Raw genomic sequence first — 27,569 nt, forward strand, 5'->3', positions numbered from 1 at the left:
TGACCACTTAACCACAATACCATGACTATTACAGTCTATACGATGTTGAACTTGATGAGCTTGGACTGTTCACTGGTGTACTTTGCTTTTATTTTTCATAGTTCAGTACACCTTGTTCCTCTCCTCATGTTCAATTCTTCAGGGGCTATCTGCCGGACCACCTGACCACTAAATGTGAGGGAGGTGCGATGGGGAGGTTCCCTTGTTCAAAAATGGTTCAAATGGCTCTGAGCACAATGGGACTCAACTGCTGTGGTCATAAGTCCCCTAGAACTTAGAACTACTTAAACCTAAGTAACCTAAGGACATCACACACATCCATGCCCGAGGCAGGATTCGAACCTGCAACCGTAGCCGTCGTGCGGTTCCAGACTGTAGCGCCTTTAACCGCTCGGCCACTCCGGCCGGCGGTTCCCTTGTAAGTACCGAGCTGTTGTAGAAGCATACCCTGAAATGTATGCAGTCTGTAGCGCAGGCCTTGCCTTTAGCGAGTAATTTAAGCTGCTTCGCTACACGGATCATCTCCACTTGTCAGCTCGCTGCCCCAGCGGCACAGACCCGCGGGTCTTCGGGCATAGCGGCGGCCGCCACTGTGCGCGGGGCTTCCCCCAAGTCTGCGGACGGTGAGTACGCAGGGAGCCGCCAGGCAGCGCCACGCGCCGGCATCGTTGTGGCCTGGGGGGTGGAGGGGGGGCGAGGTAGCGCAGGGAGCGAGGGAGGCTGCGCCGCGCGCTCCCGCCTGCCAGTACTCGCCGGGCGTCCACGCGGTGAGCACGTGTGCGCGCACGTGTCGGCTGCCCCCAGTGTCGCGCTGTTGTCGAGTGGCTGCCGCGCGTCGCTACATGTGTGCTGCCCACGTGCTCGCGCTCCTGCTGCAGCACCTCCGAGAGTGTGACCCTGTAAGCGGTACGTGGTCTCCACCAGCCGTGGCGTTCTCCGCGGCCGTTGTGTCTGATTGAGAGTTAAAAATTGCCTCACTTGTCAAGTGCCGCGCAGTCCAATAATTTAATAACCGACCTTCGAACGGTTGGTACCTGTACACTACGGTTTAATCTACCGGGACAACTAAAAACCTCCGGAACATTGTCCGTAACAACATTCACCGAAATTAGATAGGAATATATGTAAAGTTTTCAAACTTTAACCCACTCAGAAATGCGTCGTCCGTAGCTTAACTGAGACCGAATTTCAAATCCAGTAACTGTGACTTGCGAGGTACTTTGCCTAATTTTTTTATCAATTCGAGTTTGATGTCTCGACGCCACAGTGAACGAGCTCGTGTTTACTATGGGAATCTATCCTCGGATTATCTGCAGGTATCAAAAAATTATTTAGGAGAAGCTAGATGGAGAGTTCTTTACTGTGACGTCATACAAAGTAAAAGCCACACTGCTTCACGACTTGTATTTTGTTTGATTCCACAGTAAAACCGTTGCCTTGTACGCTGTTGAAACTAATATCATGATACGTGGGGTGATAAGAAGATGTAAACCAACAGGAAATAAAGAATTAGCTTGACGGGAGCTCGCGGCTGGTTTTTGAAATATGCTTTCATTTCAAATATTTACGAGATGTTGGACGGCAAATGCCCAAAATGTGTGGGCATGGCGAGCCAATGGGCATTTTATGAAGTAATACATTTAATACCACTGTAAGACTTAGAGCAGAACAAACTGTACAAGTTACCGAAGCTTTACACGAATCGTTTACGTATGTGGTCAACAACTTGATGTGAAACGCTGCTAGAGTTACGTAACTTAGGAAAATGAAACTCCGTGAGGAAAATTAGGCAGCCTCTGACATCGAGGAGAAGGCGGCCTGAGCGCTTGCCTTCCGCTAAGCGTAGTGATGCTCGAGCTAGTACGTCCTTGAAGCTGAAATCTTTTACGCTGTTAGGCCGAGACAAGTGTCTTTCCATATTCCTCCACACGGTCGACGTATCGACTCCTGTATTGGGATCTTCTTCACCACTTTCTGAGGTCACGGATAGCTCATGTACCGTCGCCTGTGAGTTATTCTATTCAGAAACTTGTTGTGGGAACTCATTTCAACGAGATATCCAAGTAACAGTTCCAAACGACGTATCACTACTCCACATATGATTAGTGTACGCGTTGTACTGAAATGCATGAGGACGCCCTCTTACTGGAGTACTGGACGACCACTGCGGCATTCCTATCTTCTTGTCTGCTGTTAATGGGCTCATGCAATACGTTAAGGAAGATGTGAACAGATAATGCATTTCAGGATATGCAATCGCAGTAAATATCGTTCAGTTTGATTCGGAGATACAAATACGATTCAATCAACAGGAATATCAGAGTAAAGCAAGATATTTTATTTCTTATGCGCCACATCTCCTGTTAGAAGGTAATCTTGATAAGTTGAGCTCGAACTCTTATGTAACATCAGAACTCGGTGGGGAAAATTTATGTTATGCAACAATGGTGCAATCTTAGAAGTGATTGCTACTATTAGCTAAGAAAAGAATTCCTATATTCTCCAAATGAAATGACTGCGATCAACAAGTACGCTGAAAACAGGCAAGAATGGCTACTTTGTCGGTAGTCAAGGCGACTGTAATGTATGTCGAAAATGTGTTCACGTAAACTCACTGCATAATAGAACTTAGGGTAAAATATCTTGTACGTCACAGCACCCCCTACGCTGCTGTCCATTGACTGCTTACCGTTTCTTACGTCGTCGGTAACTATATTAACAGACAGTAGCTCCTCTGCTCTGTAGAGTCTATTTCAAAACTATTGAAAGAACTACAGTTTCACTTGCAGCAGTGTAGTGTTATCTAAGCACGCGGTTAACGACGAAACAGGTACGGAAAATAAGCAGGGAGTGATGATTTTTACGTAACCACCTTAGGCGAGGAACAACATGCCAGATTTCATTTCTTCGTAGGATGATAAATATCGTATCAGTATCATGTTAATTCTTTGTAAAAACTGTAAATTCAACATTCGTCGTTTTTCAATTGATATAGCAACGTCGTCATCGTTGGAGAGCTTATTTCCAACCCCCAGGAGCTGGGCAGCGACTGGATTAGCGTACTGCGTGTTCAGTTCTGCGATCTAGGTACTCGCTCTGGGCTGCAAACCTCTACGGAACCTGCGAGTGCGGACGTGCGAGTTGGCCTGCGCGGGCCACGCAACAAGTGCGCAACGCCGATGCTTCGCGCGTGATCCCGACAGCCACAAGTCGGCATTCTGACGGAGTTTGTCGTTTGTCCCGCCAGGCACCACCGCGTGCGGACCTGTTGGGATCTGGAAAATTCAGCCGCAGGAATTATATCCGCTATGAACGATGCGACCCCTGCGGTAAAGCGCTCAACTTGGCTTAGTACGACAAATCGTTGTTTCTTGCTTTGCTCGAGTTCCTATAAATTTGCTATTTAGTCTATCTGAAATAGAGCCATTTGCCTCATGCCTAAAATCTCCACGTCCATCTTATCGCTGCCTGTTGTTATATATTCAGTCAATGGTTCGCATCTAGAAAAATTGTCTGAGAACTGCCGGAATACAAATGATGGTGAAAGGTATTGTTTGTATCTGTTTATTCGTTTTGCAGATGCCGTGTCACTGCTGAATATCGAAGTGAAAGAAACTTTTGGTTAAAATCAAATTTTGACACACAGGACGTTGTTTTGAATTCTCTCAAAAATTTAATTTTTATTGATGTTCGTTTTCACTTTCCTTTCTCTGACCCTCGTTAATTGAACAAAAAGAACGTTTACTTTTTTCCGTAGGAAACCGGAGAAACAATGAAAAGCAATACGTACGCAAAGACCATATTTGGTTTCAAGTGTTCTGAGTCAAGCTCTTTATCTAGACAGTAACAGGTGACTGGAGAAGAATTTAAAACATGTTATAAAATGAAAATTGCGCTCTGTGAATTGTACACCTACATCTATACCTACATAGATACTCCCCATGTCACCGTACGGCGTGTGGCGGAGGGTATCTTGTAACACTTCTTGTCATTTCCTTTGCCGGCTTTGTGGCCGAGAGGTTCTAGGCGCTTCAGTCAGGAACCGCGGGATCGCTATGGTCGCAGGTTCGAATCCTGCCTCGGGCATGGATGTATGTGATATCCTTAGGTTAGTTAGGTTTAAGTAGTTCTAAGTTCTAGGGGACTGATGACCTCAGATGTTAAGTCGCATAGTGCTCAGAGCCATCTGAACCATCATTTCCTTTCCTGTTCCACTCGCCAATAGAGCGAGGGACAAACGCCTCCGTATGAGCTCTAATTTCTCGGCTCTTATCTTCATGGACCTTACGCGCAATGTATTTGGCGGCAGTAGAATCGTTCACCACTCAGCTTCATGTGCCGGTTCTCTACATCTTCTCAATATTGCTTCCCAAAAACTACTACATTTCCTAAAATAATGTAGGAAATCAGTTATGGATTATATCACTCGGACAATGCCGCTTGTAATTCGTCCGAGGTCTTCACACTCCCGTTAAAGGCAGAAGAATTGCATAGAAATTGATTCCAGCTATTAGAAAGTCCCTGACGGTGATACGTCAACATCGGTTTCGAACGTTTGTCGATATGGAAAAAACATTAGTGACGTAAACCTTCAAGACCAGAGACTTGTACCCAATTTTTTTTTGTCATTAAAGTAATGGAAATATATAGTAGTTTCTTCAAAACATCGGATCTACATGGGTTTCGTTACAATAAGATGTCTGAATCAGTAAGGGAAATGTTAGCCCTTTCCTAAAGGTCTGATAAGTACAAGTTATCAGCTGATAAATACAAGTATCATGTATTATACCCGACAACAGTTGGAGTCTCGACAGTGAACATGCCTCTACAACATCAAAAGGGAAATAAGGAAACTAGCCCGATGATAGCTTCTCAGACCACATTTTCCTTGTTAGCTACTTAGCTCTTTCTTGCCGATTACATAAAACTTCAAAAATTTTGTACCTGATGAACTTAGGCTGATGATCACCAACGAAAAGTGCGTAGTTTTGTAACAGCACCAATTTCATCGTACTTTTCTTTGATTAAATTGTAAAAGCCCTTGGACTTTATAATGTATATATGTGACTAGCCGAGAATTCTGCGCGCACGCCGCGCCCGTGCCTCTGTCCTTCCTACTGGAGGATCTTGCGTGGGGTCAGGATGCCGCCAGGTACCGCAGACGGTGACAAAAAAGCCGGCCGGACAAGTTGTCCAGCGCAGGGCGACCGCCTTACGCACGTGGACGACGAGCGAAAAACCGGCGCTAGCCGGTCGTCCGGAATGTTTCCGCATGGACTGAATGCTTAAAGATTACTGCCTGTCGCCGCCGCCGCATCCCCAATGAGTTATTCGTAAATGACTGTCGTAACATTAGCCCTATCCATGTACACCTAGAATCCTTTGAACAAGAAAATTTACCTCTATCACTTGCAGCACACAGAGAGAATCTTTCTTCATTTTCTTTTTGTTGCAAGAATTCCAAAAGTAGCTGTATTTTTGGCTAATTTTGTATGACACTACGGGTTTCGTTGCCTATGCTACATCATCAGATGCATACAAACATTAAAACATGGTAAACATCATGCTGAAAAATACAGAATTCCCAATCTCCTTAGCTAAAACCATAATGTCCATAGGGCGAATAGTCAATCAATGAAAAGTTATTCTGTCACACTTCGCGAACAACGGTTCGAGATACATATGCTCATATCTTAACTCTGATCCACCAATACAGACGTACGTCACTTTATAAGGAGCATGGACAAGCTCAAAAATATCTGAGCTAAACTCTTAAAGCTTTTTGTTCGTAGGAACAGTCCGCAGCTCTTGGTCTAGAGGCCAGCGTTGCTGCCTCTGGATGACGGGGTCCCGGGTTCGATTTCCGGATATGTTGGGGATTTTCTCTGCCCGGGGACTGGGTGTTTCTGTTGTCCTTATCACTTCATCACCATCATCATCATTCGTGACAGTGGCTAGATTGGATTGTGTACAAACTGGGACTTTGTACAGGTGCTGATGACCCCGCAACTGAGCGCCCCGCTAACCGAACATCATCATATTCCTGGAAACATCTGCATTTCATGAGATCTGCTCCCATAATGAGATTTTCACTCAGCAGCGGAGTGTGCTCTGATATGAAACTTCCTGGCAGATTAAAATTGTGTGCCGGAACGAGACTCGAACTCGGGACGTTTGCCTTTCGCGGGCAAGTGCTCTACCACTGAGCTACCCAAGCACGACTCACGCCCAGTCTTTACAGCAAAGGTCCCGAGTTCGAGTCTCGGTCCGGCACACAGTTTTAATCTGCCAGGAAGTTTCATGACATCTGTTGGTAATTTCCTCGACGAGCTTCCTCCATCCGTAGAGCTAAATGCATACCGTAAGGTAAATAAGATTTCCTGAGAATTTCAGATACACAATAGATAATGTTGTGGAGAAAGCAAACCAAATACTGCAATTTATCGGCAGGACACATAGGAAATGCAACAGGTCTACTAAAGACACAGTTAACACTACGATTGTCCGCCCTCTTCTGGAGGACTGCAGTGCGGTGTGCGATCCGCAACAGATAGGACTGGCGGTGAACATCGAAAAAGTTCAAAGAAGGCAGCTCGTTTTTTTATTATCGTGAAATAGAGGAGAGAGCGGCATGGATGTGACACCCGAATTGGGGTCTCAGTCATTAAAACAAAGGCGTTTGGTATATTTGGCTTGAAAGAGATTTTTACCTTTCTCTTAGAATTTTTTTATTTTCTTTATTGGTTTAAAGATTTTATTTATTTCATTTATTTAATGAAGTTTTTCGAGACAAGTTAATTTTTTACTGCGGCACGATCTTCTCATGAAGTTTCAGTCACCAGCTTCCTTCTCAGAGTGTCAAAATTGTTTGTTGGCAGCCACCTACACAGGGACAAATGATCATCGTAAGAAAATAAGACAAACCAGAGCTCGCACGGAAAGATTTAAGGGTTCGTTTTTACCACTCGCTGTTCGAAAGTGGAATAGTAGACCAGCAGTTTGAAATTGGTTCCATGAACCTTCTGCCACTCACTTAGCTGTGGCTTGCAGAGTAATTATGTAGATGTAGATGTTGGACTCATGAAATGTTATGAATGATATTGAGTGCGACTTGATTATTTATGCACAAACGATGGCTGCTAGTTTCACTTTATCATTTTTGTCACATTAAATATTTTTTTCTGTGATATCCCGTTTCAAGTCATAAAATGGTATTTAAAAGTTGGCCGATACGATACGGTTGCTCCTGATATTCAGTAACGCATTATAATATTAGGTACTATAATGTTCGAAATGGGGAGATTAACTCAAGACAGGAACGTATGGGCTGATTACAAAAGTGTCTCTTTAATGGTTCTTTAAGTGAAGTATTCTAGCGTGCACAAATCTATAAGGGAAACTAGGAAATGTGTCATACTGTCGTCAAGTCAGTGTTTACAACGTTTTTCTTTATTTTATCATGCACGTTCGAGTTAAGCGATTCAGCAAGACGCAGTCCGTAAATCTGGTTCTCAACACACTCACTTCGCATCTACTTATCTACTTATTTATTCAATTAACTTGATCAGATTGGTGTCCAGAGGCAAGGCCTCTCATTCGTTGGACCAGGGGTTCACAGATACAGTACCCTTTATCCATCAGTGTTTTCTAATAAATAACAGTTTTAGTATGACTAACAGCATTCAAACAATTTGAGAGTGTGAAGTGGTAATATGAGTCAATAATACTGACTGTGAACTAATAAAGTTAAAACTGGAAGTACTTGTACTACTCCACCTGCTGCCACTAATTGTGATAACAGTAATAATAATAACAGGAATAGTAATACTAATGACAAAAATTAAAATAATGGCAGATATTAAAAGAAGTTGCAGGAGTACAAGATAATCGTTTTCTGATGTAGCGAGTTCTGGGGAAATGAAATTTAAGGAGACTACCCTAGTTGAGAATACTGGGAAAAGAGGAAGATATGGTTGGAAATGAAAATGTGCAAAGGTAACGAGTGAGTTCGTGGACAGTGGTAATTTTTATTGTTGCTTTAACAGATGTGTCATTTACTGTCTTGCGCTGGAGGTTATTCGAGAGTCCGGTTCCTGCTACAGAGGGGGAGAGTGTGCGAGAAAGTGGCTGAACGATTAATGCGACAGAAAGGATTTTTTTCTGCTTTGTGGATTTACATAAACCGGAAGTACCGCATTTCTAACTACGTATTCTAACGTTTCAGGTCTTATTTCCATGTGTGCTTTATATGAACTGGAGAACGACAGAAAACGGTTTGCATTTGAAGGAACGTTTTGAAACACACTCTGCTGTAGTATACGATACATCATGCCACATGTTAAAGTATAATAATTATCATCTGTTGTTGTTGGAGCTACAGCCCGTTTTTCATGAAAGCTGTGTGGAGACACATTCATAATGCCACTCTCTTAACGCTTTTGTGTGTCACGAAAGGCAATATTTTTGTAGGTATTCCTCTACTCCTTTACCCTTGCCTTCCTCTTAATTTCCCTTAACTTAATCTTCCTGTCTTTTCACTGTTTTACTCGTTATTTATGCGCCATATTCTTTTGGAGATCAAAGGTTATTTTCGTACTTATTTTCCACTCACCTGTGTTCCTTGTTTATTTGCAAATAAGTTCGAAGCCTTTAAAGTCATCTTTACCACACTGCACGTTGCTATTGAACAGCAGCTTATACCTCTGGGTGTACATCATTTCAATAACTCTGCCCAATTACCTGAAGATGAACCCATAAATGGCTTCTAAATCGATTGAAAGTAGGGAACAAACACAGCTAAGATTATAATTTGCACGAAGAAAGCTTTGGGCTTCACAACAAAAATTAATTCACAGATTAGGTCTCCAGTATGCAGCATTATGGAAGCAACAAGTTATTATACACTAGGACGAGACCCATAAATTTACTTCATTTCTTCGAACCCCGAGTGATACCTCTGCACACCGTGCTGTGACTCTTCTAGTCCACTTACTAAGTTTTGTCCTTTTTCTTTGCTGTCCCAAGTTGACAACCTGCAATACATTTCGGTTGTCTAGGTTTTGACTTCCATACAGTAACATTCTCCATGACTAACTCTAAAACGTCGTTTCTTTTGAAGATGAATCGTTATTTAATTACTCGTGCTCTACAATACGACAACTAAGATAACATCGCAACGTTTCTTGACAGATTGTGTCATAAACTAGCACTGTCTTGGACCATTCTTATTTTCACTCGCTGGCAACATCAGTGTTCTCGTTTCTGGTACCAGTTTCAATAAAGGGTGCTACTAATGCGTTCACTCAGCACATTATCGTGATGACATATTTATGTGCTAACTACGCTTTTCTTCGTGAAACATTCAGGTACCTCTTTACAAGGAAATATTTGGCTTTTTCCGAAGGCCAGTGTTATTCTGCAGTGATTCCTAGAACATTCGTTTAAAAGATCGTCTTGCTGCTTGTTAAAATCTAATTCTTCTGTTGGTTTCTAATTATGTAGAATTTCGTTAGGTACAATACCAGGAACGGTAACAGTCTCTAAGTATGTAATGTTTTGTTAGAGTAAGAAAACTTACTATTTCATTCGATACAGTATTTTCTTTCATTGTGATCAGTTTTTGAATGGTTTTGCTCTTTATATTTTTCTGTCTGTCAAGAAAAGGAACCTACAACCAAGCCCATTGTATCGCTAGAGACAATGATTTAGAGAACAGATCTAACTGCGGTACCGGAGCCAAGAGTGGATCTAGAGTGAAATCATGATACCAGTGCCAAACAATATTATAGTCCTTTTTCGTTTATGCCTACCAAACACGAAATGTTTTCAATTTATCACACTTCATAACACAAATAAGTCTGGTAGGATGTGCAGAAGTGCTCTAATTCATGTACGTCACATTAGATCAAAATTAGGAGACAATGAAGGTGTATTACTTTATACCTCTCAATCACAGTACTGAATAACAACATTACTAGGAAGCAAAATTTAAAATCTGATGTCTATTGTCAGAAGAGAACGATTGTTTCGCACTAGCTATACCGTCAAATCACTTTGAACAGAGCATATTGTATGTGTTGTATAAAATCAGTGACTTCTTCATGTTGTGGTCTTCAGTCCGAAGATCAGTTTGAGGCAACTTGCCGCTATAGTCTATTCTGTACAGGAGTCTTCTTCTCTGCATACTGCTGCAGCGTACATCCATGTGAAACCACTATCGGTAGCATAAACCTCTTTCCTCCCAAAAGCACTAGTGATCCATTGCTTGAAATGGTGAAGGAAATGAAGAAAGTTTTGCCTCATTACACTAACTATTTATTGGTGTATGCCACGCTCTTCTTGCCAATGCAAACTGCAAGACGTTATTTATTTAATTTATTATTTTTTATCATCAGTCATCCGGCTGGCTTTATGTGGTATCATTTATTAATGCACCATAATCTAATATATGTCTTCCGCTACACATTTTGCCATGCCTCGTCTTACTTCAATGAAAGTTATTCCCTCTCGTCTTAATTGGTGGTCTATGATCGTATCCCTCCTCCTAGTTAGCGTTTCCGTATATTTCTTCCCCCTCAAATTCTACGGAGAATCACATTTCTTATATTATTAGCCCACTAAACTTCTAGCATTATTCTGCAGCGCCAAAACCCAAATGCTTCGAGTCTCTACCTCTCCCTTTTTCTCCCAGTGGATGACTCTTTCCCATCGAATGGTGTCCTCCTTCATTTTCTCCCAATTTTTTGTTAAGTTTGTTACTTATTTCATTTCCGATGGGCCTTAATCCTCAACATTCTTTTATTTCCTCCAACTCCCTACACTGTGCTTAACTTTTCGTTCTATTCAACAGCTCCTCTAAATTTTTGTCACTTTCATTGAGGACAATAATGTCATCGGCGGATCTTATCAATTACATGACTTCACTGGGAATTTTAAACGCGCTGTTATTCCTTCCTTTTTTTTTCTTTCATGTTTCACAGGAGAGTAGGACTACATTCTGGCCTTACAGACCTTTTTAATTCGAGCAGAACTTCCTTCGTCTTCCATTCTTGTTGTTCCCTCTTGATTCCAGTACTCACAGAAGAGTACCTGTCTTCTACTGCAATGTGTTCTGAGGATTTCAAATAACTTTCATCTCTTTTCACTCTCGAATGCTTTTTCTATGTAGACATATCCTAAGCAAATGTCTTGAATTTTCTTAAGTCTTTATACTTCCTGGCCGATCGAATCTGTGTACCGAACGGACACTCGAACTCTGGACCGTTCCCTTTCGCTGGCAAGTGCTCCACCAACTGAGCTACCCAAGCACGACTCATAATTCCGCATTACCTAGTTCCTTAAGTCTTGTTTCTATAACCTAACGTGTTGTGCCTTTACATTTCATTTCTATTTAATTTTCCCTTGTTCTCTGTATACTACTCTTTGCCAATGTTTAAATTGGAAGAGAAGTATGCTAACGATTCAGCTGAAGAATGATACGCAGCTTCTGCAGAACAAAGACCACCTTCCCGACAAAGATCGGATTATTGACTCCAGATAAATGCTAGACTGTAACTAGTTTCCTGAAAAAAGGAATGGTTTCGCAGCACAGTCCACATACCGATAGCAATATTAGCAAATAATATTTCGTCTTTCATCAAATTATTTATTCTAATGAACTGTACAATTGATTAGTAAAGACCTGTAGATTTGCTAAAACTAAAAATAATGTTTAGATATTTGTTGACTTATTTTAAATTTCGCTTGAAATCCCAATCCCTTTTCGAAGCCACTAAGTCAAATCGTAGCTTTCGGAAAGCATTCATTATATTGTTTCTCTTTCATTTTCCAGTTCTTTCCGTGCTTTATCAACCTTGTAATCCTATTTACTGCACATAAATTGCTCCACAATGTGAGCTAAATGTTATGTTCAAAAAATGTTCAAATATGTGTGAAATCTTATGGGACTTAACTGCTAAGGTCATCAGTCCCTAAGCTTACACACTACTTAACCTAAATTATCCTAAGGACAAACACACACACCCATGCCCGAGGGAGGACTCGAACCTCCGCCGGGACCAGCTGCACAGTCCATGACTGCAGCGCCTTAAAATGTTATGTTTCTTCTCTCCAAAAGCAAAATATTCTTTCTCACAGCTCCTTCCGTCGACAAATTATTGTTTCTCGACTGACAGCACGCCTACCAACCAGTCCCTTCTTGAAGTGATGAATAAACTACGGATTCGTCACCAGATGTTTGGTTGCAGTGGAATTCTCTTCGGGAGACGCGAGTCTTGTAAACTTTCCGTCATTTCCGTAAATAGATTAAGGCAAATGCGTGCTGCATATTGAAATATATTCGCCTGGTTTTCGTTCCGTTTCCTTACACTTGGTCGTGTTGTGCTTCTGTCTCATATTGGAACCCTTATCTTTCTCACTTTTTTCCCACTCTTCCTTTATTGCACCTTGCAGGCTTCATTTGGAGCTTTGTCTATGTACTGATTAACACACGCAGGCCAACATTTTCCATTTTAGGAGCATCTACCAGCGCAATTCCGTTTTCTCGTTCTCTTCTGACTATTCGATACCCTGTAGGGGGCCAGTGTGTAAGGTGGATCGATATACTGTCGATGAAGTTCACCTCCAGCGATAAGGGTCACAGATGATTCAACATCTACATGTATATCTACATCTGTACTCCAAACGCCACCTTACGATTTGAGTGGCGAATAGCCGGCAGGACTTTAACAATCATATCACCACTTTCTTGTCTCATTAGTGAAGAACGATTGCCGTAAACCCACGTATGAACTCTGATTTCTCTGTTTATCCCGTCATCTCATTTCGCGAGATGATTGTTTTATAATGTAGTATGTTGGCTGACTGCTCTTGGGAGGTACTCTCTCGGAATTTTTATAGTCAATCTGTGGGTGATGGGAAACGTTTCCCTCGTAATTTCTGCCAGTAGTGTTTCATGAGCAGTTGAGCGCCCTCACAATGTTGTAGCGTTTACCAAATGAACCAGTAATTAAAGACGTCGCTCTTCCTTAGGTCTCCTGTATTTCTATTAATTTCAGCTCTTAAGGGTCTCCTACCACGAGCAGTACTCAAGAATCGGTCCAAAGAGTGCCACGTAAACTATCTCTTTCATGGATGAATTCTCCAATGAATGTCAACACCATTCAAGTGGGCATCCCATTTCATTTATTTGTACAGGGTGACACAGAATAAGGAGACTGTTTGAAATGATTAGTGACAGCCGTGGGTAGATGGCATCACTGCGGGTTCGTGACAGTCGGTGAGTAAACAGTCCGCCATTTCAGTAATCATGGATCAGTGAAACGGGCAGCAGCGTGCGTTAGCCATAAAAATGTTTTATAAAAATGTTTTATTGGTGGCGGCACAGAGGGAGTTTCGACGTTTTTATAATTTACGATATCATTATGCAATTCCGTCGAAACACGCGTTAAAATGTTGTATTAATACCTTTGAAGAAACTGGATCAGACCACAAGAAGGGACCAACAGGACGGCCAAGCAGTGTGGTTTCTCCAGCGAACATTGATGCTATGTGCGCGTCTGTCTTACGGATCCAACGGCGTTCAGTTCGTAAGCAAGCAGCAGTGGTTGGAATGTCCCGGGAGAGTGTTCACAGAATTCTTCATCTTGATTTAAAATATCATCCGTACAAACTACAGAAGGTACAACAATTGAGGGACAACGATTACCGGCTACGATTGGGATTCCGTCAACAAATGAAAACAAAAATAAACAATGACTATGAATTTCTAAACAAGATGTGGATGTCATATTAGGTACATTTTCATCTCACAGATGTGAATAAACAGAACTACCGTTACTGGGCAAACACTCTTACTTTATGACGTTCGTAAGCGGCCTTTACACACTAGTAAAATGACAGTATGGTGTGGTGTTACATCACATGGGATTATCGGACCGTAAATGAACAGGGAAAAACAATAACTGTCAATGCCGATCGTCACGTGGAGATGTTACAAACTTCCGTCACTCCTACACTGAACAACTTTCCAAACGTTCAAAAAGCCTGGTTTCAACAGAATGGAACGATATCACACATTTCACGGCAGCACAATTAGGCTACTTCACATTGAAATATAGGCAGAAATGATTATAAATAAGCAGTATTTGGTACATAATGGAAACCAATGTTCGTTTGATATTAGCATACAACATAATTTCTCGTCTACATCAAAGCTTATAACAGTGAGATAAATTATGAAAACATCATTATGAAAATGTAGATAGAACTGAATGACAACTTGTAGAAAGCAATATTGACGTGAAATACAGCCCAGAAACATTTGATAATTAAAAAAACGTAGGACTACCTTAGAAGGAAAAAAACATTTCGGCAACTTGACAAGGAGACCCGAAGTCACTTATCGAGTAACGGCTTTACACCGTTGAGAAAATTTTTGTTACGTAGCTGTAGCTGTTCGTTAAGCATGAGGCTACCCTTTCGAGCAAAATGCTTGAAAATCTCTAATTCTTCAAGAATATCTAGTCTACGCCCTCTCTTTTCGGCGTGCAAAATGTTGCTATAACAGATGGCTTTACGTGAATGACCTGTAATTAGAAGATGGTCGGCAAAAGACGAATTTTGGGGACTAGTGCCATTTTTTCTTAGCAAGTGTTCTTTATATCTGGTAGTGAAGGCACGTCCAGTTTGTCCTATATAGTAAGAGGAGCAAGTATCGCAGACAATTTTGTAAACACCAGAATTTTCTAAAGGGTAACGAATAGAATGTAAATTATGAATGAATTTTTTTTTCAAACTGTTATTAGTAGAAAAAGCGACGTTGCAATCGTATTTCTTTTGAAGAATGCGTTGGATCTGATAAGAGATAGGCTCCAAGAAAGGAATAGGGAAATATTTTTTTTGAGTTAGACTCAATGACAGAAGGGCCTAGCTTAGTAATTATTTTAGCTGTTTTCTTTTTAAGGACGTCATCTACTATGTTAGGTTTATACTCGTTGTTAAGTGCTATTAAGTAAATTGATTTCGTCGTTGAACTTTTCTTTAGAAAGTGGGAGGGAAATGGCTCGGTGAACAGCAGAATGAAAGAAGGCTTTTTTTATACGATTGTGGATGAGTAGAAGATGCAGGAACGATCTGGTCGGTGTATGATACTTTATTTTTCGTAAAGTAAAAAGGAACGAGAGAAGTAAAAATATTCGAGCAACTCAATCAGAGATTGACCTAAGTTCTCATTTTAAGCGTCTCTCCATTAGGGTACGTTTGGTGAATGGTGACATGAAGCCTTACAGCTAAGTTTTCATAACTTTTCTTATGTCTTACATTAATCTTATATTAATCCTAAACGGCACAGAAATAACCTTTTTTCTTCTGCGAAGATCTTGTGATTAATTCTGAACCATCATACAGTCTGGTCTGAACACAAAGTTGCAGTCTGTAAGAAGGTGTCAAAGTTGCTTCACTCACTACAGAAATATAAAAAATTGTTGCGTTTAGAGCTTAAAAAGAAGAATTTAGAATCACATATCCTGCCTCTAGTCGACTATGGTGATAATATTCTCCAAGGACTTTCATAGGACAGCTCATGCAGATTGGAACTGACGATGAATGCTTGTGCACGATACATTTATAGCATTCGCTGTTCCTACCATATCACTCATGCATACGTGTCAATAAACCTAGAGAGTATCATACCCTATGTCTGCTTTATCGCCTTCGAAATCACTGAACTCCCTCTTATTTATTGTCAACTTTTGCACTAATACCTGAACAGCACAGCAGAAACACCCGCCCTCAACAGAGTAAAATCCTCTCTGTACCAGTACATAACACTGTCATATTCTCTGAATCATTCTCCAAATCAGGAACCAGACGCTAGAACAATCTTCTACAAAATACCAGAGAAACCAAATCCTTTCCAAATTTCAAAAGACAGCTGATGGCCCATCTGCTATGACAATAGCCATCTATGCCACACTCAGATCCGCAGCTTTGTCTCCAAATACCCTCTAAGCCACAACTTCCTCCCCCCCCCCCCACACCCCCTTTTGTCAGCAGAGTTCTCTCTTTGTACTTTATTAGTTCCTATCTTCTACTGTCATTATCATTTAAGTCTTTTCGTTCATCTATATTCTTTTCACTCCTGATAACTCTAATCATAGATTCAAATGTATTAGAATAATTTAATTATTATGCCATTCATTATTATTATTATTGTTATTGTCATTACTATTGTTATTATTATTATTAGTATCATCTGTTACTATTACTACTATTATTATTAGTATCATTACTCCTCTTTCCTGTCTCAGAGGTTATGCTTGGTTAAAAATGGAAAGTGACGCGGACCTTGATCAAGCGTGGCTTCCTTTTAACTGTACGGTATATGTTACATTGCATTTAGGAACTTTTAGGTAATTGAACATGTATCAATAATTACAGATTTCTGTAGTTGTATATATACGTTTCGATGTAGCTGTATTGCGTTCATGTACTGGTGGATATTGTGTGGTGTGACTCCTGTAGTTGATAGTATAATTCGTATGATGTCAACTTTATCCTGATGCCACATGTCTTTGACTTCCTCAGCCAGTTGGATGGATTTTTCAGTTCTTTCTCCTGTTTTCTTCTGTATATTTGTTGTCTTGGGTATGGATATTTCGATTACTTGTGTTAATTTCTCCTTTTTATTGGTGAGTATGATGTCAGGTTTATTATGTGGTTTGTTTTATCAGTTATAATGGTTCTGTTGCAGTATAATTTGTATTCATCATTCTCCAGTACATTTTGTGGTGCATACTTGTATGTGGGAACGTGTTGTTTTATTAGTTTATGTTGTATGGCAATTTGTTGATGTATTATTTTTGCTACGTTGTCGTGTCTTCTGGGGTATTCTGTATTTGCTAGTATTGTACATCCGCTTATGATGTGATCTACTGTTTCTATTTGTTGTTTGCAAAGTCTGCATTTATCTGTTGTGGTACTGGGATCTTTAATAATATGCTTGCTGTAATATCTGGTGTTTATTGTTTGATCCTGTATTGCAATCATGAATCCTTCCATCTCACTGTATATATTGCCTTTTGTTAGCCATGTGTTGGATGCGTCTTGATCGATGTGTGGCTCTGTTAGATGATAGGGGTGCTTGCCATGTAGTGTTTTCTTTTTACAGTTTACTTTCTTCGTATCTGTTGATGTTATGTAATCTAAAGGGTTGTATAAGTGGTTATAAAATTGCAATGGTGTAGCCGATGTATTTATATGAGTGATTGCTTTGTGTATTTTGCTAGTTTCTGCTCGTTCTATAAAGAATTATTATTATTATTATTATTATTATTATTAGTTTCATCCATTACTATTATTACTATTGTCATTGTTAATATTATTATGATATTTAATACTGTGAACGTTTTTGTGAAATGTTTGATATGTGTTGTTCCTGGTCAGCTGTAAAAGAGGGCCTTTAGGCCCTTATCTGATCAGGATAAATAAATATATTTTCCCACTTTACCTATTACACTGGCAGTCGGTAAACATTATTGACGGATTTCTCTGATTTTCTCGCTGCACTCATTTTGCGAGACATATGTGGGAGGAACTAATATGTTATCGACTCCTCCTAGAACGTACGCCTTAAGAATTTCAATAGCAAACCTGTCTGTGACGTCCAGTGGCCTTCCTGTATTGTCTACCGTTGGTGTTTGTTGGGTACCACCATAATGATCTTACGTCGACTAAACGATCACGTGATGCAATCCGGAAACAAAGGAAGTAGGTTACAGTACGCTTGTTCGCCCACTGCTTGAATACTGCTCAGCAGTGTGGGATCCGTACCAGATAGGGTTGATAGAAGATATAGAGAAGATCCAACGGAGAGCAGCGCGCTTCGTTACAGGATCATTTAGTAATCGCGAAAGCGTTACGGAGATGATAGATAAACTCCAGTGGAAGACTCTGCAGGAGAGACGCTCAGTAGCTCGGTACGGGCTTTTGTCAAAGTTTCGAGAACATACCTTCACCGAAGAGTCAAGCAGTATATTGCTCCCTCCTACGTATATCTCGCGAAGAGACCATGAGGATAAAATCAGAGAGATTAGAGCCCACACAGAGGCATACCGACAATCCTTCTTTCCACGAACAAGACGAGACTGGAATAGAAGGGAGAACCGATAGAGGTACTCAAGGTACCCTCCGCCACACACCGTCAGGTGGCTTGCGGAGTCTGGATGTAGATGTAGATGTAGATGTAGACTAAACGCACCGCTCTTCGTTTGATCTTCTCTATCTTATCTATTAATCGAACATGGTAAGAACCCCATACTAATGAACAGTACTTACGAAACAATCCAACAAGAGCTTAGAAAGTAGAATTAAGTGGTATTTAAAATATGACAGCGTCAGTTGGGTAGTGTACCTTCGAAACAGCGGGGGGTTTGCCTGCTAAAATATCAGCTGTCTTCGACGATCACTTTTGGGCGCAATTCCGCGTAAATTTTACAGACTAAATATCATTTTCAAAGTAACCAGTAACTGTGGGAGTGTTGTAGGTATGACGGCAGCAACGAGGGCGAAAATAAGCCTCAGAACTGAGAACTGCCGGCAAAGTGGCGTTATTGAAATTACGACAGTCCCAGTATTACCCCAAAATTAGACTGTAAATCAATATCATACGTGTAATGTCATACAGGTACAGAGCATGTGTCCACGGCAACTGGTGTTCGAATGAGATTTTCGATCTCTAAGCCGTGTTACTTGAGAACTATAATGACGCACATCTGTTCCTGATATGAAATGTATATCATGTACCATTTCACCAGGATGAAAATAACAGTTTCATTTTCCGAAAAAGATGTATTGGCTGGAGAGAGATAATAACTTACGCTTTACATATTAGGACAAACGTTACATTAAACTGATAATACTCGAACAGCCGATTGCACTGGAGAAGTAAAAATTACCATTTTCTCCCTTCGTTTCTCGTTGTATTCCAGTAGGACTCTAAGGGGCTGTGCTTTCTTCGCATAGGACTAATTTGTTGTTTCACGAAGTGTACTGTATTTTGTTTCAGTACAGTAGTTCTTAGCCTTCGGTAATAGCACATTCAGCGGTAAAATGAATTTTCCTGCAGGATGAAAGAAGAGCACTTCGATTAAAATTCAGTAACATGAACAAATAATTTTTTTAAAGGAACTCTGTCATCACTATTTCTTTGAGATTTATTAAATCATCAGAATCAGCCTGTTGACACCTGCTGCTGAATAATGGAATGCTCTAAAGTCACAAACGCACTACCGTGTTTTCCCGTGCGCACATCTACCGCGGTCCCGACTGTCATCCTCTGTCATCACCTGTCTTTCATTAGGTCATCGTCTCAGTCTTTCCCCATGTGTTGTAATCCGTCAAAGACCTTCCTTTGCCCACCTACCGCCCATTTGGTAGGGCATTTGCCTCTGACACATCCCTTTCAGCCGGCCGCGGTGGTCTAGCGGTTTTAGGCACTCAGTGCGGAACCACGGGACTGCTACGGTCGCAGGTTCGAATCCTGCCTCGCCCATCGATGTGTGTGATGTCCTTAGGTTAGTTAGGTTTAAGTAGTTCTCAGTTCTAGGGGACTGATGACCACAGATGTTAAGTCCCGTAGTGCTCAGAGCCATTTGAACCATTTTGAACATCCCTTTCATTTCCATAGCAGGCCTAATTACGTCTTCCACCCCATTATGTAACCTTCTCCACCGGTTTGTCTTCCGTCTCCCTCCTATCAATTTCTCACCTGGTGACCCTCGGTTTTACAGTCATTTCCGTATAAAAAAATCATGTTTCTCTGACATGTCAAGGTTGGTTCAAATGGTTCAAATGGCTCTGAGCACTATGGGGCTTAGCATCTGAGGTCATCAGTCCCCTAGAACTTAGAACTACTTAAACCTAACTAACCTAAGGACATCACACACATCCATGCCCGAGGCATGATTCGAACCTGCGACCGTAGGAGTTGCGCGGTTCCGGACTGAAGCGCCTGGAACCGCTCGGCCACCGCGACCAGCCTCAAGGTTGGTAGCACGCACATCTTTCAAAGTATTCGGTTTCACACAAATTCATAGCTCCGTTTGGAAACCTTGTTTACTTTATCGAAAGCGCTCCAGGCGATTTTTAATGTTCTCTTTACTGCCCATTCAGTCGTACCAGAATATAGTGATTTGGAAATTCGAAAATTGCACTGCTAGCCGTCAAAACTGCAACATGGGAAGTATAGAAAACAACCAAATTTTACTCTTCGTCCGTCTATATTAGTGTGGGGCTCGTCCTGTCTCTGCGATGCTCTTTCCTTCCCGAAAGTATTCGGCAATGTGTGGCTTTTCATTTAGTATTCCAGTGTGGAAGTTTTCGGCCGCTACAAGTATTCTGCGATCGGGCGAATCGTCGTGTCATCGCTGTTTACACTTCACCATTGGTCCGAGGTGTGAAGGGTGCTAACAGGTCTATCGACTGTTGGCACAAAAACAGGCAGTCTAACCGTCTGTCGTCACGAGCCTTTGAAAATGAATGGGAATGACAGAATAGATGGATGATAATTCTCAATCGATATTATACTGCCGCATAATCGATGGGAACTACAAATTTTCTGTGAAACAATATTACAATACTGTGCAGAAACAATTTAAAGATTTAGTTGACAATGAAAGAGCGACAAATTACGATCGACAGACGGCATTCATTGTTCTCTACTCAAGAAATTTGCAAGCATGCAGCACGTGAAGAAATTGGTGGTATAAGTAGTGAAGTTCCTGAAGTAACTCGCATTTTCCCACAGTCAGCTGGAACAGTATTCGGTGGAACTGAACGAAGCGTATGAATATTTCACATACGTATTACTGGAAAGAACGTATGCTAAGTCAGGGGTCATGTTTGGAACGATTTTTCCAATTAAAACTTGCTATTGTGGATTTTATGGAGGAAAATGGAGCGCCGGAACGGAAATTAAAAACCCAGAACGAATTGTAGATGTAGCACTTTATATGGAGTAGACTGTACACTGCCCACAGAAAGACATTGCAAGGTGAGAAACAACTTCATTCTGATTTGATAGTGATGCATTTAAAAAGAAAAACACTTCAGGGAAATGACACATTTTGACATTCACAGTCTAGTTCCCTTAGCTCATTGCCATTAATGAAACGCGAGGCTTGACGAAGTCACTGTGGCCTTGAAAGAATTACAAGGATAAATTTCTGAACGTTCTGAGGACACTGTTAAACGTACATTTGCTTTCGAGACCGTTTGCCGTTTCAGCTGAAAGCGTAATTGTCCTTGTGCAGATGTAACCGACTGACCTGAAAGGTACTTCCGTTTTAACGACAAATCCTTTGCGTTAAAAGTGTTCAGAATGTCTACATTGTCCTCCTCGGGTAGAGTTTCCACGTCTCCATAATAAGATCATAAAAGTGCTATAATATTTCAATCGACATATTTGTGTCAAAGACATTTCTTTTTAGGACTGTGAAACTAAATAAATCACGATTATGTGGCAACTTGAGTGGCGACATCGGTAAAATTGTCTGCATCTGTCCAAATGGCGACAGTTTGTATCAGTCAAAAAGTATGTCTTCTGTGTGGCAAAAAAATTAAATAATTCTTAAAATTTGTTTCGTTTATGATCTATGTGAAGTATAAAACCAAGTCGCATGCAGAGCGACTGCCCTGCTACTTAAATTCTGCACGTTTCACCCTCTTCCGCTCCTTGTTCACAGACAGCGTGGCGTGGCGGTGGAGGACGTGTGCAGCGTCTATGAGCGCTATGGTTATCGAGCCAAATTCGTTAGCTGCCAATTGAGGAGGGATAATACCTCATTATATTTCTATATGATTTAGGGATATAAATGGTGTGCAATTTTGTACACAGTGCTGCCACATCTGGCAGCAGTACACCCTCTGATCTGACAGCCCCTCGATTCTAACAGCGTGGATGATAGAAACGGGTATATTCCATATTGCTTAAACTCTTTACCAGAGTTCGTTAGTAATAGTGGGTCGCGAAGGTAGTTGTGCTATTATCCCAAAAACTGATGACTGGTTCCTCCAGAGGTTGAAACATCTGGAGAACAGCCGAACACCGTCTGATCAATGTAAGTCACAACATCGCGGCGAATATACTGCCTTGCGCTACCTTGTTGAAAGATAACGTTACTGAGATATCGAAGACAGAGCAAATTCACTGGTAATAACGTGTCACAAATGTTGTCTGAACTAAGCAGCAATGAGCAACTGAATTTATCTTATTGTTTACCCATTAGCAATACCATGGTCCTGCAGATTTCATCACAGTATCTGAAGGGCACTTGTCTCGCTGCAGACAAGACCATTTTACCACGTTTTTGTTTGGTTGCTTTCCTCTGTGAACTGTGGCAGAGGTATGGAATTACGTTTGCCATTATCGTTTCCTGATGAGCTAGAGACTTTAAACTTTCCACATAGCTCGGAATGGGAAGACAAAGTATTATTAACTCGCTGTCTTGTCAGGTGCGTGATGAAGGATACTTTGTGAGTGACATTTCCCCCACTTTTCCGGTTACAAATAGTTTGTGGGAAGAATGATTCGCGATAAGCGACCACGTCAGCTCGAATCTCTCTAGCTTTTACCTTCACTGTCTTTCCACGAGATAAATGTCAGAAGGAAGTAATATATCGGTTGTGTTATATGTCGAGAAACTGAAATAAACCTGAAATTAACCACATGTATCTGTTGTAATCTTATCAAAGTGTTTGACATCGACTGAAAACTTTCACACTCACTAGACTAAAAAGCATATAATAATTACTTAAGTAAAAATGAATTTTTAATACATCTCATTTTTCAATTGAAAATTTCTGCTTGAGAATTTGCAACCGTTGTGGAAATACATGTGTGATTTAAAACGAAACACTGGGAATAGAAAGTAGTAACGAGGTGAACCACTGTTGCATCAATAAACAAGTAGTACAACAGTGAGGAGATGAACGATTCATTCATCAGTTATGTACTGGATGCATCCACGTTTTTCTTTTCTAATCATTAAACTATTTTCGTAGTCATTGAAATCGACAATTACTAATTTTCAGCATGATAAGTATGGATTTGGTAGTCTCTTAGGGGCTAAGAGATAATATTAAATACTTTTTAGTCCAATTTAAAAACGAGGTACATTAAGAACTCGTTTTTATTTAAATGACTAGCTGATCCCCTGAGGCTTTGCCCATGTATGCATTTGACACATATATTGCACACAGTTTCTCCTCCCCCTTCTCTGTGTACACTTCACCATCCCTTCATCTCTCTGTCCACCTGATGCTAGCACCTCTATCCATCTAACGCCTCATCCCCACACTCTCCCATCCTGCCTCTTTGTAAGTTTTATCCATCTGTCTCTCAGACCACATCTTCCTCTCCTCTCCCTCTGTTCATATCATCCTGTTCCTCTCTTTGTCTAGCCCAGTCTCACCCTCTCTGTCTTTTATCCTCCCCTCTATGTACACCACCAACTCCACTCTTTCTGACCATCTCCTCCCCCTCTCCCTATCCATCTTCTCCTCCTGATCTCTCTGTTCCTCCTTCTTTCTGTTGACTGTTTCTGTCTCTGCCCATCCCGTCCTACCCCATCCATCAATATCCATCCTCTAGTACCTCTCTCTTTCTATTCATGCCCCCCCCTCTGTCCTTTTGTCTAGCCACTCCTCTGTCGATCTTATCCTTCTCCCACCCATTTGCACATGTAGTCCTGCTGAACAGGTCAATATAACAGGCTGATTCCACTCCCAGGACAGCTACATGTCAGGGGCATAAACAACGACTTTAGCCTATGGTCTATAGGCTGGTTTAGAAAGCAGCATGATAAAGCAGGCCAGTACTATTCCAATGCAACAGGTCTGTAGAGCAGTGCTGCCTAAATGTCAGGTGCTGGAAAACTGTTTCTTGCACCTGAAGTGTAGACTGCTCTGCAGAGGAGGGCAATAAGGCAGGCTGATACATTTGCTGCACAACACACATGTTGTGCAGGAAAGCCTATATGTCAGGGGCTGGAAAAAGAACATGTTTGTTTTCTGTATCTGTGTTCCTTTTGAAGCTAGGCGATTATAGATGTCGAAGTACTGATACCTGTGAAGGTTGTGTCTATTTTGGTGAAATTGAGGAGGAGATCCTGGAGACAGAAACATACATGCACACATACCGCTTTATATATACATAAATTAAACATTATCGCCCCTTTTAGTCTGGTGCATATGAAAGTGTTAATTTGGTTTGAAACATTTAATGAGGTTATAATAGAGGCATGTGGTAAAGTTGAGGCTTCTTTCAGTTTCCCTTCACCTGATTTGACCAATATATAATCATTCACTCTTTGCACAAACGATTTGTGAATGGAACAGAAAAAGGGGGAAATTTCAGCGGTACCTAAAGTACCCTCCGCCATGCAACAGACAAGATAGCAAGTTGATATAGCATTGCCATCCAGTTCTGAGCTACTTTCAAACTTTCAAGTCACAGTTTCAAAACTTGTACTGACCAGATGGAGAAGAACGTGACCTAATAAACACACGATAAAAATACAGATTCTGTAGTAACAAAACATACATATTCTATTCAAAAGATAACAAAAACTTGAATAAAATGTGCCGAGGATAGATTAGGTCGACTATTGCAAGAAATGAGAGTCACAAGAAATGTAAGGGTGTCTAGAGTTTTGGAGTACCACTGTTTTGACAGAATGGATGGCTCAGAACGCTTATTAACACTTGTTTGCTTCCGTTGCAGTGCACGACAGGTGAAGCGGTGAGAGAGACGGCCCCGCCCCGCGACATGGCAGCCCGCCGCCGGCACTGAGTAGGCAGGCAGGCAGGCAGGCATGAGCCGCAGGCGGCAGCCGGGCGTCCTGCTGCTGCTGACTGGCGCCGTGGCTGCGGCAGCCCTGCGTCACCAGGGTGAGTGGCTGGCTGCCTAGCTGGCAGGCGCGCGCCCACCGTGCGTGAGACCGCTAGCGACGCTCTGTGCTTGCAGGGCCGCCGGCCAGCTGCCACGTGGCGCTCGGCATGGAGGAGGGCCGCATCCCGGACTCTGCGGTGTCCGCCAGTTCCTCGTACGAGCCCAAGTCCGTGGGGCCGCAGAACGCCAGGTGAGTCACAGGCAGGGCTGACAGGGGTCCTGCGTTAGCCAGACATGTCTCTCTTTTGACTGTCTTGTCAGCTCCCACAAGCCTTTTTAGCGATGAGGTGGAGAACGCAAAACCGAGACCACTTACAAGCTAATGGCATAAGCACACGGAATATAAGAAGGAATAAGGAGGTATACTATAAGGATATAGAGGGAGTCTGGGGTATTAGTACAGCTGTTTGCTAAAAGTGCATTCGTTGCTTTATCTGATGTTTCCCCCACGATCGTAACTGCGCCACTAAGTTGGCTGTGCCTGTCAGTATAGATTACTGTTTTGCATCCAGGTGTCCAAAGTCCAGCGCAACACATGCTCTCTGAGGAAAAGAAACATTAGTGGCTTGGTCGTGCGACACATAACTGGAGGTTAGTAGTCATCATAAAAATATAACAATGACTATAAGTCTGAAACTAAAGTAAATATTGATGTAATGTTTAGTACAATGACCTCAGTCGTCAACAGAAGTATTTGCACTTTTATCTCTGTCATTCTGCATAGATTCAGTAACCAGCGCTGTTCTTATGTCTGTGTTTTACTCCGTAGGCCACGCAATCTTAAAACACTCTGTCCGCCTCTCTGTCTCTCTCTTTCTCTCTCTCTCTCTCTCTCTCTCTCTCTCTCTCTCTCGCTCTCTCTCACAACCAAGCCATGCACCGGGTTGCCGAAGCAAAGTGGAATGTGCTGATCAGCTGATGTCAGCACGCATGTCCAAAAGAAATGTGGACAGTTTATTTAAAATCACTGAATTTTTAGATTCTAGACCATTATGCCAAAGTGGAAGGGATGTCCCCTTTCATAAACTCGCAATCGACTTAGCAGCGCAATAAATTATAAATCGAAACAACGACCAGTCCTGGTTCTACGATATTTCCGAACCGGGGCAAAAACTTCATCGTGACGACCCCTTCTCTCCCCGCCAATCCCCCTTCCCTCCCGCCCCTTCGAGTGTTTGAGATAGGACGTCAAAAATTTTTAAAAATTGATTTTTCAAAACTATGTTTATTTCGTAGCGCACATATTTCTGGCGAGCTTTATGTACAAAACATACATGTTCAAGCAAATGGAAAACATTTTATTTGGTCTTAAGTGTTCCAAAGTGCAGTGTACTTCGCTCTGTGAAATTCGAACCTACAATCAGGACAGCGGAAACTAAAATGTCCAATGGTACCCCTCCTGCTCCCAGTCGGCCGGTTTGAAATCCTACCACCTTAAAAAATTCACAACTAATACTTGGTAGGATTATTTGTGACTGGGGAATGAGAACTATCCAGAAAATTTGCACTCTCTATTGCCTGTTAGCTAGTAACTTCCTTTTCTGTGTGACATAGAACTAAATAAACGAAATATTAAACGAGTGAAGAAGAGACCAAGCAAGACAGCACGGTGCACATTTCTTCAAATCTTAGGTGCCAGCGTATTTCTCTCTCTAATCTTGCTACAGCTTTACATGGCGTGCTTTCCTTTCCGCGAAAGAATCTATTACTTCATCAAAGTCTGTCAAACGTTTTGCTGCATGAAAAACCAAAATTTCGTTGTCTGACACTAAAAAACTGTTAATAAGCATAGTACTCAAGACTGGTGTAGTTTCTCTATTTGGTTGCGTTTATTTTGTCTCTGTCTGCTAGACAAAAATTAATAGGCCTTTCTAATATCGCAGCAACTGTAACACTCGCCAAATAAGTGAGCAAATTGTCACTTTTATCTACTGCGTTTACGTAACTAGCACAACAGAATACAATTCACGAAGCACCAATATCAAATGTGTATTAAGCCTACTACAAGCAAAAAGTTTTAAGTTAGGAAATAGTTTCACATTTCATTCATATGCTCCAGTTTCTCTAGCAAGAGATCGAAAAGTAGTTACATGACACTTTCATATAAATTTGGAATCGTCATTTTCTTTCATATAACTTGCGTGATGTCATCGTTTCTTGTCCTTGCTCGATCTAGCATACAATCTTGTCATCACTAATTATGTACTATTCCTGCCACTGTCAAAAATTATTCTCCAGTCAACTTCACTAACCCTGTCAGAATCACCGATTTAGTTGTCCTGCGTTTATTCTCCGGTTAGGCGGTATTACGCGTTCGTACAACGCATTTTCTGCGCTACTTCGAGAACATAACTTACGCGGCTGCTAATCTGGGACAGTACCACTGGCTCTTAGTAGTGTAGCAATGTAGCAAAAATTTTCTCTCAAATTTTCATTTTCTTGGATACACTGAGAAGATAATATGTAATGCTTCTTACCTGTTATTCCTGTTAGTCGTTTATTACCACTGTGATAGCACTAATCTATGGATTTCGTTAATAATTATAAGAACGCTGATCATTCCCACACCCAATCAACCACATAAACAAACAGCGATTGGCATTCACTCTTTTGGGTTTATTCG

At 41.4% G+C, this 27,569-nt stretch overlaps 1 protein-coding gene across 1 annotated transcript in view; it reads left to right on the forward strand.

The window, feature by feature from the left end:
• Positions 1-764: 764 nt before the first annotated feature.
• The window catches only part of LOC126156194 (discoidin domain-containing receptor tyrosine kinase B-like), a gene marked incomplete at its 3' end in the record, with an annotated part of 65,778 nt that continues 38,973 nt past the window's right edge, over positions 765-27,569 (forward strand). Inside the window, exons 1-3 of the mRNA XM_049916286.1 lie at positions 765-906; positions 24,779-24,945; positions 25,022-25,136. Coding sequence (XP_049772243.1) covers positions 24,870-24,945; positions 25,022-25,136 — 191 coding nt within the window. The remainder of the gene's footprint in view (positions 907-24,778; positions 24,946-25,021; positions 25,137-27,569) is intronic.

The sequence above is a fragment of the Schistocerca cancellata genome, unplaced genomic scaffold (assembly GCF_023864275.1).
Source record: "Schistocerca cancellata isolate TAMUIC-IGC-003103 unplaced genomic scaffold, iqSchCanc2.1 HiC_scaffold_1104, whole genome shotgun sequence".
NCBI lineage: Eukaryota > Metazoa > Arthropoda > Insecta > Orthoptera > Acrididae > Schistocerca > Schistocerca cancellata.